At 39.0% G+C, this 18,496-nt stretch overlaps 2 protein-coding genes across 3 annotated transcripts; both read left to right on the forward strand.

Annotated features, from left to right (window-relative positions):
* Positions 1–3,955: 3,955 nt before the first annotated feature.
* On the forward strand, positions 3,956–5,633 carry LOC130371891 (protein PET100 homolog, mitochondrial). The gene is made up of 4 exons (XM_056577761.1): positions 3,956–4,044; positions 4,242–4,328; positions 4,514–4,546; positions 4,918–5,633. The coding sequence occupies exons 1-4, from the start codon at positions 4,018–4,020 to the stop codon at positions 5,005–5,007; spliced, it is 237 nt and encodes a 78-aa protein (XP_056433736.1). The 5' UTR covers positions 3,956–4,017; the 3' UTR covers positions 5,008–5,633.
* Positions 5,634–6,238: 605 nt separating this feature from the next.
* On the forward strand, positions 6,239–17,264 carry stxbp2 (syntaxin binding protein 2). 2 transcript variants are annotated; one of them, XM_056577544.1, is made up of 19 exons: positions 6,239–6,351; positions 7,378–7,427; positions 7,519–7,600; positions 7,920–7,996; positions 8,200–8,275; positions 8,356–8,459; positions 8,588–8,736; positions 9,562–9,646; positions 10,428–10,558; positions 10,844–10,951; positions 11,235–11,292; positions 11,399–11,464; positions 11,726–11,806; positions 13,612–13,753; positions 13,929–14,035; positions 14,128–14,226; positions 14,561–14,646; positions 15,544–15,704; positions 16,237–17,263. In XM_056577544.1, exons 1-19 carry the CDS (start codon positions 6,315–6,317, stop codon positions 16,314–16,316), a joined length of 1,779 nt encoding a protein of 592 aa, XP_056433519.1. In that variant the 5' UTR covers positions 6,239–6,314; the 3' UTR covers positions 16,317–17,263. The 2 variants fall into 2 exon arrangements, with proteins under 2 accessions (XP_056433519.1, XP_056433525.1); XM_056577550.1 differs by having other exon boundaries at positions 6,243–6,351; positions 15,547–15,704; positions 16,237–17,264.
* Positions 17,265–18,496: the final 1,232 nt, after the last annotated feature.

An 18,496-nucleotide genomic window follows, 5' to 3' on the forward strand; every position in this document is an offset into this window, starting at 1 on the left:
AAAATTCAAGGCCAGCCCTATTTAGCTTTTCATAGCCTTCAATGGGAGTGAAACTACAAGGATTTCCTGTTGCATCACTATAGTTCCCATAAGGGTGTAGATAGTCACAGCCAGATTATTGCGTGGCTTGTATGCACCCACACGTGTATTAATAGCTGTTGCTCTGCAATCAGGAGACTCAAGATGCATGTTATTAATGCTATGGGGTTGAGTGTTGAACCAAATATGACGCTAGTGGATGCATGAAGATAGGGGAGAAACTTCATCTGTGTGAATTAAGAACACCACCAATGCGAGCGTGTTAAAGACGTAATCTTCAATTTCAACAGCCTTTCACCCTGCCCAAATATCGCAGGAACATAATCAGTGATGGATCGGTTTTATTGAAGCAATCAATAGTATACACAACAAAGTAATCATTAGTTGCAACCCTAAACACAAGGCTGTACGTGTTCATGGCCATAAAGCTAATGACTTGAAGAGCATACATAAACACGATAATAACTACCAGAGCCTGACTGACCCTTTACCTAAGTCTACCACACACGCACACACACACAATGAGATAAGGTGAGTAGCACTCGTCATTACCCTACCACATCATGCAGCTGATGACCACTGAGCTCTGCTGTTGCGCAGTGCCTTGTTTCCCCAGATGAATCTAGCAGGAACTCCCCTAATGAAGCCTCAGACACCATGCTCACTGGCCAGCTCCCCTGTCCACGTGCCATATGCAACCTTCCCAGAGACAATACAGCAGCTGCCAGTGTGACAAAGCCAACCAACAGTGACTTAAAGGAGGCCAACCCAATGGCCCTGTCATTTGACGGAGGGGGGGGGGGGGGGGGGGGGGGGTTGTGAGAGAGAGAATGGGTAGTGTACATGGGGAGGAGACTATGTCAGGGAATCTGAAGGCACTCCCATTAATCATCCAACTACTAGTGCCACGCAAACCAACAGGGACTGCTGAAGGAAGTAGGGACATCCAATAAGCTAACTTTCCATGGTGTGTGTTCACGTGTGACTAGAAGGCGCTCAATAAATGTCAACAAAATGTCTGCTATCAAGACCATGGAAGCTAAATGTCAAAGAAATGCAATTTATCATTTCATTATTTTAAAGTGTATGCTTTGTATATCCAGACTCCAGAAACATATGGAGGGGGATAACAACAAAAAAATTGCCCTAGTTTCCACAACCAGAAATTACAGTTTTTGGGTGCTGATGTTTGACCCATTGTCAAACTGCAGACTTGCAGGCCTGGACTTGAATGGAAAACCCTCCAAATAGGCCACGATAACTTGCAATATTTTGTAATTGGAAATTATGCTCATACAACAAGATATGTACATTTAGGCTGATAAATACCTTTACAATTATAACATGATGAATAGGTTGTGGTATAGTTAACTCTCTCCTCGCACTTTCTAAACAAAGATGCGTTTGAATAGAATTTGATGGTTGTTATATCGTTCAGAGCACACGCTAACCAAAAAAAACAGGCAGCCCATAATAGTGACTAAAGAATAAAGACAAAAATCATTCAAATTTTTAATTTTCCTCATGCAGTAAGATTGTTCACTTTTCATGCAGGTCTTTCACAAGTAGGCCAAGGTTTGAGTTACCATAGCAACTAAATCTAGCAAGGACAGGCAATACATTTAAAGCAGGGTGACAAAAGATGTCCCCTGCCTTGTTTGTAAAGTCAAGAATAAAAAATAAAAAAAGACCTGCCCACCTAGTGAAAAAGGTCCAGTAATGACACAACTACAATATGCTGACAATAATTTAAATAAACACAGTTCTTAACACAGTCGATACAGGATTCAACACAGAAGCAAAGCACTGTTGGCTTATGTGACCCACTACACCTCTGAACTCGTTTGCCTTCAATATGTACATAATTACCCTTGTGATTGTAACGCAAACAGCGAATGAACCCAAATATAGTCGGTGTGAGTATATAGGTTAGTCAGGCTGCCTAAGTGGACGTGTTTATTTGACTTATTTCGTTCTGACACAAAGAAAACAAGAGGATACAGAACAATAAATATATCGTTGATAAATAACACTTCCAATCGATTGCATGAATTTGTTCAGCGGTTGCTCTAGTCTCAATAACATTCACCCATAACCAGTATACGGAATATAAGAATAAGAAATATAAAGAACAGATTGATGAACTAGGTCTTCAGAAAACCCGAAGACACATAAATAAATAATAATGATAAAACAAAGCAGAATCCCGGAAGACAAAAACACAATCAGCAGGGATATTAACCTAGATGTAGGCTACGTTATGTCAAAATACAGAGGCGATACTCAATTCTACAGTGGTATAAACACTGAGAACCATAAACAGACTTATCGTAAGAACGAAACAGAAAGCTTACTGGAATATGGAGAATGTAACTGGCATACCAGGAGGTTATATTACATAAAATATGACCGTTGTTGGCGAACGACCGACGGAAAGCTTAGATCACAGGCCATACGGCTATGGTTATTTCCTGGCTGGTGGTGATCCAAATGGGTTTGAGAGTAACCTCCGAGACTCGGGAGAACAATGTCAGTAACAAGTGATTGCGAGATGTTTTCAAATTGATATACGATCTGATAACGGGCCAAGGGGAGGTGTATGAAGCTACATCTGTGCGGGAAAGGCTCCTTGGAATGCATTTACTGCAAATAGACGGAGCCCGAATGAGTGTGCGCCATCATCACCGTGACGATGTAACTAGATTGCCACAACACAAGGCAGGCTACGGAGTACAACCACACTAAATACATATCCGAAGGTGTAATTCACTAGCCAAATGTCATTAATTGTGGAAGATATGTTTTGGGCGCTGTGTGCACATGCAACATAGTGGCTATCGTGTCTCGTAGACCACTGACAACTAACATTAGCTAGCAAGCTAGCGTGAACAGGCCGTCGTTCAAGTCAACTGTCTCGTTTGGCGCCGCATAATATTGCGACCTCTTACGCCTTTAGACCGGTACGAATGTGTATATCACTTTCTAGTCAGTCACGGTGTGGACAAGACAACATGACTAGCAAAATGATGTGTGAAACCGCAGCGTTTACCTTGGTTTATTAGGTTGTCAGGGCGCGCGGATCTTTCTTTCCAAGGATCCTGAACACCTCTCGTCGTCGATGGCGTCACGCGCCGAGATAACGTAAAGAACGTAAAGACTGAGGTACGCGGGCAACTTTTTTGAGGACCGGCGGGTATGCGAAATGTGTTTTGCCTCAACCGTGTCTAATTTGCAATACACAATTGGTCAAAATGACCCAGGGCTAAACTAGATATTTGAAATAGTTATCATTCATAGTTTATAAGGACATTTCAGACCCATGTGTAATAACTACAGTGCGATTGAAATAGTAGAACCATCCAGAATAATATAAAATTCACGAATAAAATATAATAACAAAAAAATCATTTGTGTAATAAACGCCATCAATCTTTGAAATTAGGCCGGAAAGTATTATATATGCATGTACTGTGCCGCATGCTGAAGTATTCCAGTACGATTTTTGGAATTGTTGTGCCATGCAGCGCTCCCCTGTGGCCAACGAGTGGAGACTCGACAAATCAAGATATGCAATAGTATATACAGTATGCGTCAATGGATGTCGTATCATCACATAGAATCTGCATCTTAAATAAAATATTTCATATGTATCTGGTTAACATTTTGTGCACACACAACTTTACACTTTTCCTTTATCAAATGAGGTGTGGGTGCTCGAGGTGAATAATAATTATAATAATAATAATAATACTCTATATATTTAACTGTTAGAATGACGTAACGTCTGCAAAACTCCGATACGTAAACATTTTCATATAATAAGTATAAGTAAATAATATAAGTGTATATTTGCGCTGGGCCAAACAGCTTGTACATAGTAATCGCTGATTGGTGCGTTTTTAGGAAACGGAGGACACGTCATATCCGGCTATTTTGTAACAGGAAGTAGTGTGAAGGTTGACCATTGTGGATGCTAAAATGGGTGTTAAAATAGAGATGTTTCGGGTAAGTGAGTATGATAATAAACATTAGTTGCATTTTTTTGGGGTCTTAGTTCCGTAGATTGTTGGATTCATCGTTAATGAAGGATATTGGTGTAATTATACCTAACATTCTTTAGCATAATGTGTGGTGTGGTTGTGGTATACTTTAAACGTTTTGCAATCTCCCCGACCAGTCAACATTGTTTTTATTTTAAACAGATGGTGCTGTATTTATCATTTCCCGTTACCATGTTTTGGATATCAAACCAGGCTGAATACTTTGAAGAATATATAGTCAAGAGAAAGGTATGTGAGGTTTTCTCAATAGTAGGCTAACTGTTACTCTTTATTGTTCATTAAATGTTGAGATGCCTTTTCTGACTGAAACCAGTAATCACACAGACACACACATGACACGATGGTTCAATCTGTAAATTGTCTCCATCTCTCCTCTCTGTCCTTCCGTTATTTACCATGTGTGTAACCTCCAGAGAGAAATTTTTCCTCCCGACGAGAAAATGCACGTAAGTGACAGTCTGGTTTGTTCTCAATGTTTTTATTTATTTTTGTCCGGACTAAACCCATTACTCAGGAGGAATTTTTACTAGTCAAACATTTTATAGTTGAGCTGGATGAATCTAAAGCTTTTCTATTGACAATGGTTATTCTTATTGTTTTAACAAGAAAACAAATGTATAATGTAAACAAACAATATTGATTTGAACTTTCATCCATTACACTCTGATATAACCAAGCAATTCATCAGAGATTTGACTATGCCTATACTTAAAAGTAAAGAATAATATATTTTTAATGCGCATTACACATTTGTTATTGTTTATTTTTTAAGGCCTCACTGCACAGTAATGTGTCTTTTTTCTTTTTCTTTTAACAGAGAAAAGAGTTGGAGGAATTTAAAGAAAGAATGCGGAACCGTAAGGAGAAACGCTTATTGAAAGAAATGGCTTTGGAGTCACAAAACTAAGGACAAACAACAACCTGGAAAGAGTATTATTTCATTCAGAGAAAACTGTTTTCCATTTGGATTTGGATACCATTTGGCCTGGACCCCAAGCTTTTCCGATCAACAGACGCTTTAATAAAATGTATTTTGAATTGCAAATAATGTTCTTGATATTTTGACCGTGTTGCACTTTCGAGAAATGCTGACATCATTGTCCTTCATAATATCTATTTCCATCAGATTCGGCAATATTTATTTATTCAAGTATGCTTTATTGTTCTTTAATGATTGTTTTTGATGCTGTCTTGATAAAGTTAAATGTAATACGATTTTTCCATGAACGTTTTATTTTTACATCTTTAAGAAATGAAAATTAAAGGATTCTTTTGTAAATGTGTGTATGTGTTTTGGACACCACATGTTTGATTAGAAAGATACTTTCTACCACTGAAGTTGGTTTTCGATTGATCATTTTCGCTCACGAAAGATGAAGTATGTTAAATCTCTTTATTTTTTGTTTTGGATCTTGTCATATGGATTCTATTCTATTGAAATTACCTGAGAAGTCACAAATTAAGTCTTATGACTTAACACAACGTTATTTGGGACAAAAAGTCTTCTGTCTCATGCATGTTTCGGGTGTCTTATGGACCAACAACAATAACAGCCTTAACAATTTGTGTCAACAGAGTTTACTTTCTCAATAACAAGCAATATAGATAGCCATGTTTGCCATTTACCTCTGTTAAATCCAAATGAGGAATGAAGGTGCTTTTTTGTGATAAGATGTGATTTTTGTTTTAAAAAGCAATTATAATCGATATGGTTGATATAATCAGTTTTATCTTGATAAAAATATAAATTAAACACGGTTTTAAAACACAGTGTAGTTTATTGCTTTGATCTGTACAAATTTAAAAGAAAATTGTAAAATAGTATTTTATGCCATTGATAAATGGGAGTAGTTTACATGTTTTTATGGAAACCTATCCAGGGTCAATGAGTCAGGTTGAAAACAATAATTATTTTATTATTGTAGTGAACATTGTAAACGGCCAAAGACCCAAACACCAAACAAAGTAAAAATTAACCCTACATTGCATTGCAAGAACAAGATTCATAAATGCATAATTGTATTCATTTTATTTTTCTATAACCAATATTGAGTCAACTTTTGATCTTGACATGCGGTGCACCTGTTAGATATAGATTGTAATGCTAAAACGAAACACTGGGTGATAATGTTTCCTTTTCAAAACCTGCTTTGGACGACCAGGAAAATACTAACAACACGGAAGTAACAGGTTAGCAACACGCAAGAGGCTACGATGGCACCGAGTGGGTTGAAGGCGATAGTTGGAGAAAGTAAGCCCTTTTCTTAATTTCTGTGTCATTATATATATTTAGATGTGAAGAGAACTCAACACTGACTAACACGAGTTGTCAAATGCCCAGTTATGAGAGTGTCTGCTTATGTTATTAGCTATTTGTTTAGGATTTTACATCTCTATTGATAGGTCGCCGGAGAGGATTTCTTCAACCCCTAGTTCCTAGTAACTAACATCATCGCTCATTAAAGCCAACCATCAAAGTTTTGATAATAATTTTGTTAAATACGGTATCTAGTACGTTGTCTACTAATCCTTCTATTAATACGAGGGGTCAATGCAACTATATATATAGGCCTATTAAACAGTGGCTAAACGGTCTATTGCTACGAGGAAGTGAATTCGAGAATCGTGTCATGAGATTTGACTTTTTTGTTAATTTTCCGGGGATTTAACAGAGGGATTACTAGAAAATTTAGATTGTTTGAATTAATGAGGTTTATTTCAGATCCAACTATGATGTATCATTTGTACTGAGTTAAATTTGTCTTAAAATGACATTGTATCCCCTTTTCATGTAGGTTGTTTTTCTGTTGCTCATATTTCCTTACAAGTTAACCAATATAAATTAAAGTAACCAGATAATTAACTTGTTTATTAATGTACAGTATTATAATAGTTATAAACTGTAATCATAAGCAGTTACAGCCAAGTCTCTATTGGCTAACATCGAGTCCAATTCTTTAAAAGGCAACCTGGCAACTAAACTGTAGTTCTTCATTTGTTATTACACCACACATACAGCAAAGTCATGGTGGTAATCTGCCTCAAATCTTTCAAACACACTTTTCATACGTAGATACGAAATGGTTACAAAGTTGTCGGTTTTGGGTTGAGAGTTGAAGCGAAATGCAAGATGCATAACACCTTGACATCTGGCCTTAATATGTAGCCTATACAATTATTTAGCCATCTTTTCTTGTTGCAAGAGACCATTAAGATGTGACAAAGTCGCATAAGGATGTCAGTATTCTTAACCATACATCTATGTGTTTATCTGCAGAGATCTTAAGCGGAGTCATCAAGAGCGTAAAGAAGGATGGAGAATGGAAGGTGAGAACTACTCGACAGTAAGAGAACAACATCACTTTAGCTTTCTCGTATGCATGTTTTAACCTTTTATTTCAAATGTATGGTTCCTCAGGTCCTCATTGTGGATCACATCAGTATGCGCATTTTATCATCATGCTGCAAAATGTCTGATATTTTGGCAGAGGGGGTTACCAGTAAGTGACCTGTTAAATTATGTATCCCACAAATAGGATAAATATAAGACTGTAATTATTAAACAGCTACAGTGGCAAATTATATATCCCACAAATAGGATAAATATAAGACTGTAATTATTAAACAGCTACAGTGGCAGTCTGATCAATGTGTAGACATTCTACTCGTGTAAGAGCAAATGTTTTCAATAAGTTATCCTGGGCAACCTGGTTGTGATGAAATTGAGGCATAAAGCCTAAACATGTAGAATACACATGTGGTTGTATGCCTGTATACTCAAGCCTCATATAATACAATGATCCACCCTTCGCCTTTCAGTCGTAGAGGATATCAGCAAACGCAGGGAGCCCATTTCCAGTCTGGAGGCCATCTATCTCATCTCACCAGTGGAGAAGGTCAGTGTTCCAACTTTATTGTAGTCACGATCCAATTCCTGTGTCTTTTGCATTAATACAAGTGTACTATATATTATAGAATCTAAGCTACAATATTTAACAAATTGACAAATTGACATGCTGTGTCAATTTGTCAATTGACACAGCCTTTACTCCAAAGTTCTCTAAATCTTCCTATCCCTTTCTCTTTTTGTCTATCGCAGTCTGTTGAAGCTCTGATCAAGGACTTCAAAGAAACTGCTTTCACCTACAAAGCAGCACACATCTTCTTCACCGACAGTAAGATGATTTGATGTTCTCCACATCTTTAAGGTTCAAAATAACCTTTTCTAAATGTCTTTCTCTTCCCTGCTGCATAGATTGTCCAGATAGTCTCTTTGCTCAAATCGGGAAATCCAGAATTGCCAAGTTTGTGAAGACATTGAAGGAGATCAACGTGGCCTTCCTGCCCTACGAGTCTCAGGTTCAGGGTCTTCCTCTTAAACTCGCTGCTTCCATTTCTCCAAGACCACGCCAAATACGTTTTTTGGGGGTTTTCACCAAAACTCAACCCGTTAACCCTACATGTCTCTCTTCACCCCACCACCACAGGTGTTCTCCATGGATGACCCCACCTCCATGCACCGCTTCTACAGCCCTGAGTCGTCTGGAGGCAAGGACAAGATGCTGGAGGGTCTGGCCGAGCAGATCGCCACCCTCTGCGACACGCTGAAGGAGTACCCTGCCGTCCGCTATCGCAGGTACCAGAGCACTGCGCTAGGGCTGGGGGATTAACCGAATTTAGCGTCAAACGATCACAAAACTAATGTAATCGAGTTTTCGATATGTATATATATTTTTAATTTATGTTTATTAAATGCTTTTACCAGCTGGATACATATCTGTTCATTATTTTAGATTTGAAAATTGTCTATTTGACCATTTTGTGTATTCTTTTTAAGGCGAAATTTCAAAGTTCTCAATTACAAAGTGTTTTTTGGGAGAGACATGCTGAATAAATACATCATGTTTTCAAACTCAAAAATAATTGTTTGAATAATCGTGATTTCAATATAATCGTGACTATGATCTTTTTCATAATCAAGTAGCCCTACACTGCGCAGGAAAAACCTGTATTTATCGTATTCTTCATTCAACTACCGAAACCCCGCAATCAGACCTACAATAATTAGCGATAAGAGAAAATTAAAATACTTTTGAGACCTGCGTACATCTGTCATTGTTGACGCACATGTGTATCAGCGGTTGTCTTTGAGGAGCATAAAAATGTAATCAAAGCCAAAAATGGAATGTCGTAGGGCAAGGTTTTTTTCCCCGACACCCATGCCTTTTCCTGCCGTTGTCGACATGACATCATTGACTAGCACAACTGGCGGGATCACGGTTTCGAAAGATTGTACTGCGAAAGGCATGTTAACCTTCCACCTAAAAAAAAACACAAAAAAATAACGATTCCACAGTTGACTAGCGCGACTCCGCCCAGTCTCAAATTGAATTGTCATAACACTCCGTGTGTTTAATTCTCTGGCGTGGCTGACGGTTATTGTTCCCATTATCTATGCTAGTGGCCCCCAGGTGAACGCTAAACTGGCTGAGGAGGTTTACCAGCAACTCAACGCCCATAAAGCCGACAACCCCAGCATGGGAGAGGTGAGGAGAGAGTGTGGAACTGCCAAGCCCAGTTAACACATTATCCTGTTGCTGCTGCAACAAAAGTTATTGTCTCTCTGATAAAACCCAGAGCAACCTTCAGCTCGGCTAAGCTGGTGAAGCGCTGTACTTCACACATTTCTTGGTGTTTATGGGGCAATTTTGGGGCTTACTTCTTGTTAATCATTTTTTCCCTTTGTGCTTGACTCTGCTGTTTCTTTCACTATTTTTCTTCCATTCTTCCTTAGCTGACATTTCCCCTTGCGTCTGAGACTGGTCTGAAAAGGCATGTATTGCGATTCACATTTACAGTTCCTAATGTACATAGAGGAGTTGGACGTATTAGAACTGGCCCCCTCTTGAGTTCTGTTAAAAAGGTCCTGTTTTAATATTAAATTTGTTTCTCATCTGAGAAAATATTTATCAATCTTTAAACATACATTTTAACAAAATGATGACCCATTCTTGTATATCGAAATAACAGACTAATGTGGATTTAACAAACCAAATCGATCCACTGGAGAAACCTCATCTTCCTGATAAAAATGTCCTTGCATACTGCAATGAGTTATTTTAAGATACCAGGTAAAAATCAAAATATAATTCATTATGCGTTTAGCAATAATTGAGCTCTCTGTTTTGGCTTTGGTATGTATTTATTTTCTTCTTCTCTTACTGTTCTTCTGGCATTTCAAAGCAATTCACATAAAATTACACATAAGTCCCCCACCACTCATTGTCACGTTATATTATTTTACTGAACAACGTTGCCTGTCTTTAGGGTGCAGATAAGGCCCGATCCCAGCTACTGATCGTAGACCGAGGATATGACCCCATCACACCCATTCTGCACGAGATGACCTTCCAGGCCATGGTCTACGATTTGCTGGACATAAAGCAAGACATCTACAAGTGAGTGCTATACCTATAAATACAATGTGCAGCTGATAAATAGAATAGGAATACTTGAGCAGGATATTCTAGTAGGTAGGGTTATCTTTAAACTCCTGGCCGAAAGGTTTGTGTTCGATTCGCGCGGTCCACTTTATACCTTTTAGGCTTCCATGTGCAAGATGCTTTCCCTTGCCTGCTTATTATATGAATGCATAAATAATGCTTACGTTTCTTTAGATTAAAGGGTCTGCTAAAAAGAAATGTATTCCTGTATTCAAACATTTGATGTGCTGCATGTTCAAGGTTTCAAACCACTGGAATTGGAGAAAGTAAAGAGAGAGAGGTTCTCTTGGATGAGGATGATGAGCTTTGGGTTCAGCTCCGACACATGCACATCGCCGATGTCACCAAGTAAGTGTGTCACCTGGTGGTAGGTCGGCAGTGCACAGACGCCTTCTGCTCTGTGCACTTTGGCTCACTGAATAGTAAATCGTTTTATAAGCGTGGCTTGTGTTGTGCCTGTAGATGGAGTCTTGTAGGGTATTTGTTTTTGTGAGTAGCGTGTTGTATGTATGAGTCCATTCGTTTTTGACATTAATGTTCCTAGTCATTATTTAATATGTATGAGTGCATTACTTCAAGTACTTCACAATCCAAGGGGGTGTTTTGTAAATTAATGTCGTCCTTTTTGCAGGAAGGTGACTGAACTGCTGCGTACTTTCTGTGAGAGTAAAAGGATGTCCACTGATAATGTGAGTAATGAACACTGTGGGAGCCATTTTCCTTGCAGCGTTAAGTGGCCTGTGGCTGGGCATGGTGTTGTGGTCACCCACCATTAAATGTCTTTTGTACTTTTAGGCCAACATCAAAGATCTCTCCCAGATGCTGAAGAAAATGCCACAATACCAAAAAGAGCTCAGCTTGGTGAGTGTTGGCACATTTATTGAAGTTAAAGATTAAATAAAAAATTAAATAAAAGCATGAGAAATTGTTTGAAATTATGGAATTTCCCTCCTAATATGAATCAAATTACTTTTAACTATTCTTTATGTTGCACTCATCAATGTGATGTGTTTAATTGTCACAGTTACAGTCGTGGCCACTTACCAACATCTGTACCTTTTACTCCAACCTCTTTCATTCATACTGTATGTCTTTAATGCTTTCCCTTTTTTATATTTACAGTACAGTACTCACTTGCATCTCGCTGATGCCTGCATGAAGAAGTACAAGCAATCTCTGGAAAAACTTTGTGAGGTGGAACAGGTCTGTGTGAATTAAAACATCTCTTTAATTGAACACTCTCTTTAGAAGCAGACTCTATACCTCACTCTCATACAACCGTCGAGTCGTCATTAAGTCTATAACACAATGTTCACAGAGTCTCTTTGAGAGAGTTTCTGTCATGGAATGACAACTGCTCACTGCAACAGCATAGCAGACGTACCACTCCATTAATGCATTAACTCTATTAGCTCCCCTGGGAAACGTGCATTGGCTATCGACCCACTGTAGTTATGCATAATGGGGGGGAGTTTTAATTGTGACGGCGTTGAAAGACGAGACCTTCCATTTCCTTTTGCATATGCGGCAATACACTGTAATCTGATGCGTCAATCCAATCCAAGGCAAAAAATGCGACGGTCCAAAAAATTGCACTATTTTAACATGTCCCCCAAACAATGTCTGTGCTACCGTAACTCAGACGCTTTTTAAGCAAACAAGTGTCTGACAGGTCAGACACTAAAAAGCGACCCAGGAGCACGGTGTGACTTTTATTTAATAGGAGTGTTAATCGGGACACTTGCATAAACCGTTCACTCTGCGTTGCTAATGCACCAGTGGCGTAGTTGAGAGCTGTTTCTTTAATCCCATTGGGGGGGGGGGGGGGGGTTGTGTTGGCTCTGAAACGGAAATCTTAAGCAAGCCAGTCACCACCACTCTACCCTCGGCGGTATAAATGTCCTCCATTGTATGGTTCATGCAAGTACAAAGAAGGCTTTGTGAATGTGACACTATAGGTGATAAAAAAAAGTTATGGCCGTAGACATTGATGGCTTGTTTCCAGCGCTAGTGAGTTTCAAATGTGAAAGAGCAAGGTTTGTTGGTCCCTGGCTAAGCCTAATGGAGAATAGGGATTAAGGAATACTTGGAATACAGATTTTTTTAGGAAGGGCAAAGCTCCTAGTGTTTGAACGGGGATCCGACAACCAAGGTGGCATTTATAAAAGCTTTGAAAGACTGTAGGAAGCCCATATCGCTGAGTGGTTTTGAAACATTTTGATGGTTATATCTCGCTGCTGTAATATAATGTTTTACATCTCTCCACAAAGAAGAATGGCTCACTTGTGCATTTGAAATGTTTTAAAATGTACCTTTTCATACATGCCCATGCTACAGTAAAGTAGGTTTCCACATTAAGACTCAATAGAAAACAAACTGCACGAAACTGAGTGACGTATTTCTGGGATCATGGAGTGATCATCGGGTGTGTATCATTAAATATCGGGTGAAGGAACATTGTCTTTCGTGACGCATTTCTAAGATGAACAAGATATTAGGGTGTGGCTGACTCCAGGAAGGATGTGGGAGGGATGTGCCCTGATCCGTGACGCCGTGGCTTAATTATAGCAGGAGTATACTTCAGTTATAAAGGTATTCGTCACACACCCCTAGAGAAAAGCAGATGCCATGTTTCATGTTGACTGAATCTGAATCGGAAGTTATTGGCAAGTTGGTAAGCGAAACAAGGAATCCGTCTTGGTTTTTCAAAAGTAAACCTTTTTGAATGTATTTATACAAATATCTTAAGAAGGGCAAAGCTCCTGGTGTTTGTAAAGGGAGCTCAAACAACCTGGGGGGCATTTATAAAAGCTATTGAAGACTGTAAGAAGCCCATATTGCTGATTGGTTTTGATACATTTTGATGGTTACATTTTTTTAATTAATCTTTTACATCTAAAATATGAAGTTAGCAAATGACCCTTGGTATTGGCCGAAATAGTGTCACTGTGAGTAACGTCTTTGCATTGAACCCTATGACGGTTACTAATGGTGACGCTCCACCAAAGGACCTGGCCATGGGCTCCGATGCAGAGGGGCAGCCCCTGAGGGACGCCATGAAGAGCATTGTCCCCGTGCTGCTCGACAACGACATTGAGGCCTACGACAAGATCCGCATCATCCTGCTGTACATCTTCCACAAGAAAAAGGGTGGGTTCAATGACCATCAGCCGTCCATTCGCCTGCTCACGAAACCTGCTCCCAAAAAACCACTTCACTTGATGGGCAGGAGTTTTAAAATGGAGAGAATCTGCTGTCAATTAATCAAGGCAGGTCTGTTTTCCGACATCGTCTTTGAGGGTTGTTCGCACCTTGTTCCTTGCAGGCATTGCTGATGAGAACCTCACCAAGCTCATTCAGCACGCCAACATACAGGCGGACAGCAACATCATCACCAACCTGCAGCACCTGGGCTGTAACATCATAGCCGGGGTAGGCCTCTCCACCGCAGCCCTGAGACCACTCCTGCTCCGTGCACACCATGAAGCTATTTGCTATGCAAATGTCTTGTTGTTCCCCATCAGGGCGCCAACGCGGGACAAGCCCAGCCTGAGAGGAAGGAGCGAACAGAGTCGACCTACCAGCTCTCCCGATGGACTCCGGTCCTCAAAGACATCATGGAGGTAGTGCGAACCTGCAACCGCATGCCAATATGTGCAGCCACGTGGGCAGCGTAAGAGTAGAATCATGAGGAGTGAGGCATGCAATGCAAAAATGTGCTCCAGCAGGGATTTTCAAATTGCCTCAAGACATCTCTTCCTTTTGCATTCTCAAAGGAACATCTTAAGCGTGGAGTACCAAAGGCATTAGTTGTGGGGAATATATAGATATTTTTATTCTTGCATTCACATATAAAAACGAATGCACTCTTTTGATTAATATTGGAAGAATGTGCCAAACTTTTATTGTCTGTGTTGTCACCTCTGACTCTGTCTCTTTGTGTGTGTTTGGGCACAGAATGCCCTGGAGGACAAGCTGGACAGAAAACTGTGGCCGTTTGTCTCCGATCCAGCGCCAATCAACACGACGCAGACTGCAGTGAGGTGGGTGCTGTGCTATGGTTACATATTGAAGATCCCCCGCCCCTACACCCTTACCTGACCAGGTGCTGGTTCAAATGAGATCGAAATAGATTTGAAGACATTGAAGTACACCTTTCATGATGACACTGTATGATGGTAAACAATAAACTTCCAGATTATAATTTTGTTTACTATTTCTACATTTATGTGTTGTTGACTTTTTTTTCTCATGAATGGAGCTTGAGGTCTAAAGGTCCAATAAAACCAGTTTACCGGGTTCATTACAGCGCTTCATAATCCCAGGGAACTTCCGACCACATTCGAGGGTTTACACAAACCACATTTAAGAGCCTGTGTCAAAACATAATCTGCATTCACTAATGGACAATTTATTTGTCTCCCTTCCTCTTGGTCAAGCACTTGATGGTCTGGTCTGGGTCTGAGTATTAATTAATGTCACTTTATCCTGCTGACACCAGATGTCGATGTGTTTCTATATATAGAGCACACTGAAGAGCATTTGCGAGACTCCACGATACTTCCTGTACTCTTAATCTATGCAACATTGACATTGATGAAATAACATCCTCTTTCGACGTAACCGTGGCATTTCACTGAAGATTGTGGTCTTTTCAGTATGGTATGGTTTACAACTTTAACATGTTGTACTTCTTAATGTTTCAGACTTACTTTATGATATGACTCCAATGAACAATGTTAAATAATGATTGCCCAGCCCAAGTGGCAATTGTAAGTCCCTAAATTACTGCAGATCCTTGGGCACGATGCCTATCAGCTCGTCGATCACGTGTATCTGATGTTGGACTGTGGCTTTGGTTAAAGTGGCCGCTGGATGACTGAATTCTGTATATATTAAACATGTATATTTTGTGTACATGTCTTTGTTTTTTTGAATAGCAGTGCACGATTCGGGCACTGGCACAAAAACAAATCTCCGACGGAGTACCGCTCCGGGCCACGTCTCATCGTCTTCGTGATCGGTGGGGTGACACACTCTGAGATGCGCTCGGCCTATGAGGTCACTCGAGCCACCGACGGAAAATGGGAAGTCCTGATTGGTAGGTTTCGTTTTGTTAACAAAGTGGGCACCCCTTGCCTGGTTACAGTACCCTCATGTACATGTATATTTGGAAACGGTTTATTTTCTACCTTCTACAATTTTGATTGTTCGCCGGTTTTCTTTGGATAAAATGGTCTACTACACTGATTCTCACCTGGTAGGTCGCAAGACTCGTGTTGTGAATGACAAGTGGGTCATGCTGGCTTTTTAAGTGTGTCGCCGAGCATTTGCAAAACCTTCATTTTTAGAAAGAAACCCATTGATTAACCAATGTTTCAATGTTAATTCATTTTTCAATGGCTTGTTTTTACGTTATTGAATTTAGCCCTGATTCTTGCATCTTTTTGTTTGGTTATTGTTTTTAACAGTACACAAAGGCATTGTTGATCCATATTTTGCTTGTCAATAATTGAACGTCATGAATGAATGGCTGAATTGGTAGCCTTGCAGATAGGTTCCAGGCACTTGGTTAAGGGATCCACTTTTGACCATGTAAAGTTAACATATTTTTCCTGTGTTTTCTTTGACAGGGTCATCTCACATCCTGACACCGACAAGCTTCCTGAACGACGTGAAGAGTCTAGACAAAGTGCTTAATCCGGATTTTTAAGGGAGATCCTTTGCAGAGCGGGCAGATTGGGATAGAGATATATTTAACTTGTGCTGATGAGGGATGCTGGTCCATTGTCACTGGATTTGCGGTGTATGTGTACTCACCCAGGTAGTCAAAGATATAATCACTGGAAGGATATGTATACATTTTTTGTGTGTGCAATGCTCAATTTGAAATAGATTATGTATATACTACCATTTGGTTTCACATCATAGCCAAAGTATTTAATTTAAATAGATTGTATTTACTGTACCCGATGATTGTATCCTATACTGTAATTATTTCAAATTATTTTTGTTGAAATCATATATTTGCCGTCTTATCACCGAATAATTTAAAAAGTAATCTTAGAGTTACCTTTGAAAACAAAGTCTCATTGTCTAATTCTACTGTCCCTCCTTGATGCCACTTTCAAAGTTGCTTCTCAAAAGTTTATTTTGAAATCAAGCACTTTTCTCATGTACCTTTTTAGAGTAAGATTTTGAGTGTGGTGGGTCTGTGTCTTTGTTCTATGTAAAAATAAAAAAGTTATACTATGTTAGTATTAGTAAGTATGTCTATACTTCTATTTTCTAGCCTAAAACTTTACTGACCATCATAAAAAGTAAACAGGACAGAGATAATCCAATGATACTGCAACACATAAAATCACTACTCGCTTTGGTTCTCTTAATAAGGGGTCCGAGCAGCAAAGCTGCTTGGTCCCCTATGGTTTCTGTAACAAAAATGTTTTTTTCCCTCAAATTCTGTAAAAGTCATATTGCAGCCTATACCGTAAATCGAAAATTCTTGAAATTTGTGGTACTGCACCCAAAGGTGGCACTATTGTAAAAAATCATGAATTAGGTTTATTTCTCCTCACCAGATTAACCTGGACTCAAAATTCTTTCATAATATTAATCTCTAGAATCAGATGCATCTATAAAACCCGAGTTTTATGCCCTAAAGATTTTTACTTTTCCCACAATTTCATAACATGATAATTGTAAAATAATAATAAAAAAAAGAATCCAAACATGATAAAAAGATTCACAGGCTACAAAAATAATAAATTAACCAAAATCGCCAAATAAAATCTTTAGACCAAGCCTCACAAAAATCTTGAAACAGAATTTGTTTTATTTAGTTCCATTTGAGAAATATTGGCCAATAAAGTTGGAGCAGTTAGCCCATTTTTCTTATATGACCATTTTGTTATTGTATAAAAATAACGCGACTATTATTAGGTGGATACCAATACCCCCTACTACCCATAAACCCAAATTGTGGCACTGCACCCAAAGGTTGCGCTATTTAAAAATATATATATATATGAACTAGCCTTATTTCTCCTTACCGGACTCAAAATTCTTTCATCATATTAATCTCTAAAATCAGATGCATCTTTTTCACCCTGGTCTTCTGGTCTAAAAATGTTTACTTTTCCCACAATTTCATAGAAAAGCCAAACGTCCACAGTCTCAAACCATTTTGTTATTGTATAAAGACCATACTTCTATCATTAGGTGGATACCATTAACAGTGCAAATTTACTATTTTAAGAAAGCCCTTAATTCTCTTGTGAAATGTGTGCTTGGAGTTTTCTTGATGTGTGCTTATCAATAGACATTTTGACCATGTGAATGAGGCTGCAGTTCAGGTTTATCAGTGGCTCAATGGGATAATGCCTTGTACAGGTGATCCTTAGGTTGAGAGTTTGAATCCCGATTATGGCATGCTGAACATGACATTCGGCCATTGCTTTGCAGCTCACCTGAAAGCCGAGGCACAGTATTGCATTAAGTGGAACATCTTCATTAAAATCTTTCTTTCATTATTATATGTCATATTTATATATCTTCCATTAGTGTGTTCTTGACTTTTAATTTTGCTCGGATCATCGCTTGCGGTTATATTTGCATTTGATTCTCTGAATTTCTAGTATATACCCATGTCTTCTACAGTGTATCATATAGACCGTAACCCTAACCCTAACCTCAGAAATCTCCCCATGAGATTATTTCAACTGAAAGTGAGGCATCATAGCGGATATGTTAGTATATGATGCAGGACCTGTGGGAGAGAGATCCTAATCTATGCACTCTCGCAGAATTTTTGATATGGGGCTTTGACCTCAATGTCATAGTTTGATACTGTAGGTTGATATAAGAGGATTACTTGATGTTTATAATGTTTCA

This window comes from Gadus chalcogrammus, chromosome 2 (genome assembly GCF_026213295.1).
Source record: "Gadus chalcogrammus isolate NIFS_2021 chromosome 2, NIFS_Gcha_1.0, whole genome shotgun sequence".
Taxonomy (NCBI): domain Eukaryota; kingdom Metazoa; phylum Chordata; class Actinopteri; order Gadiformes; family Gadidae; genus Gadus; species Gadus chalcogrammus.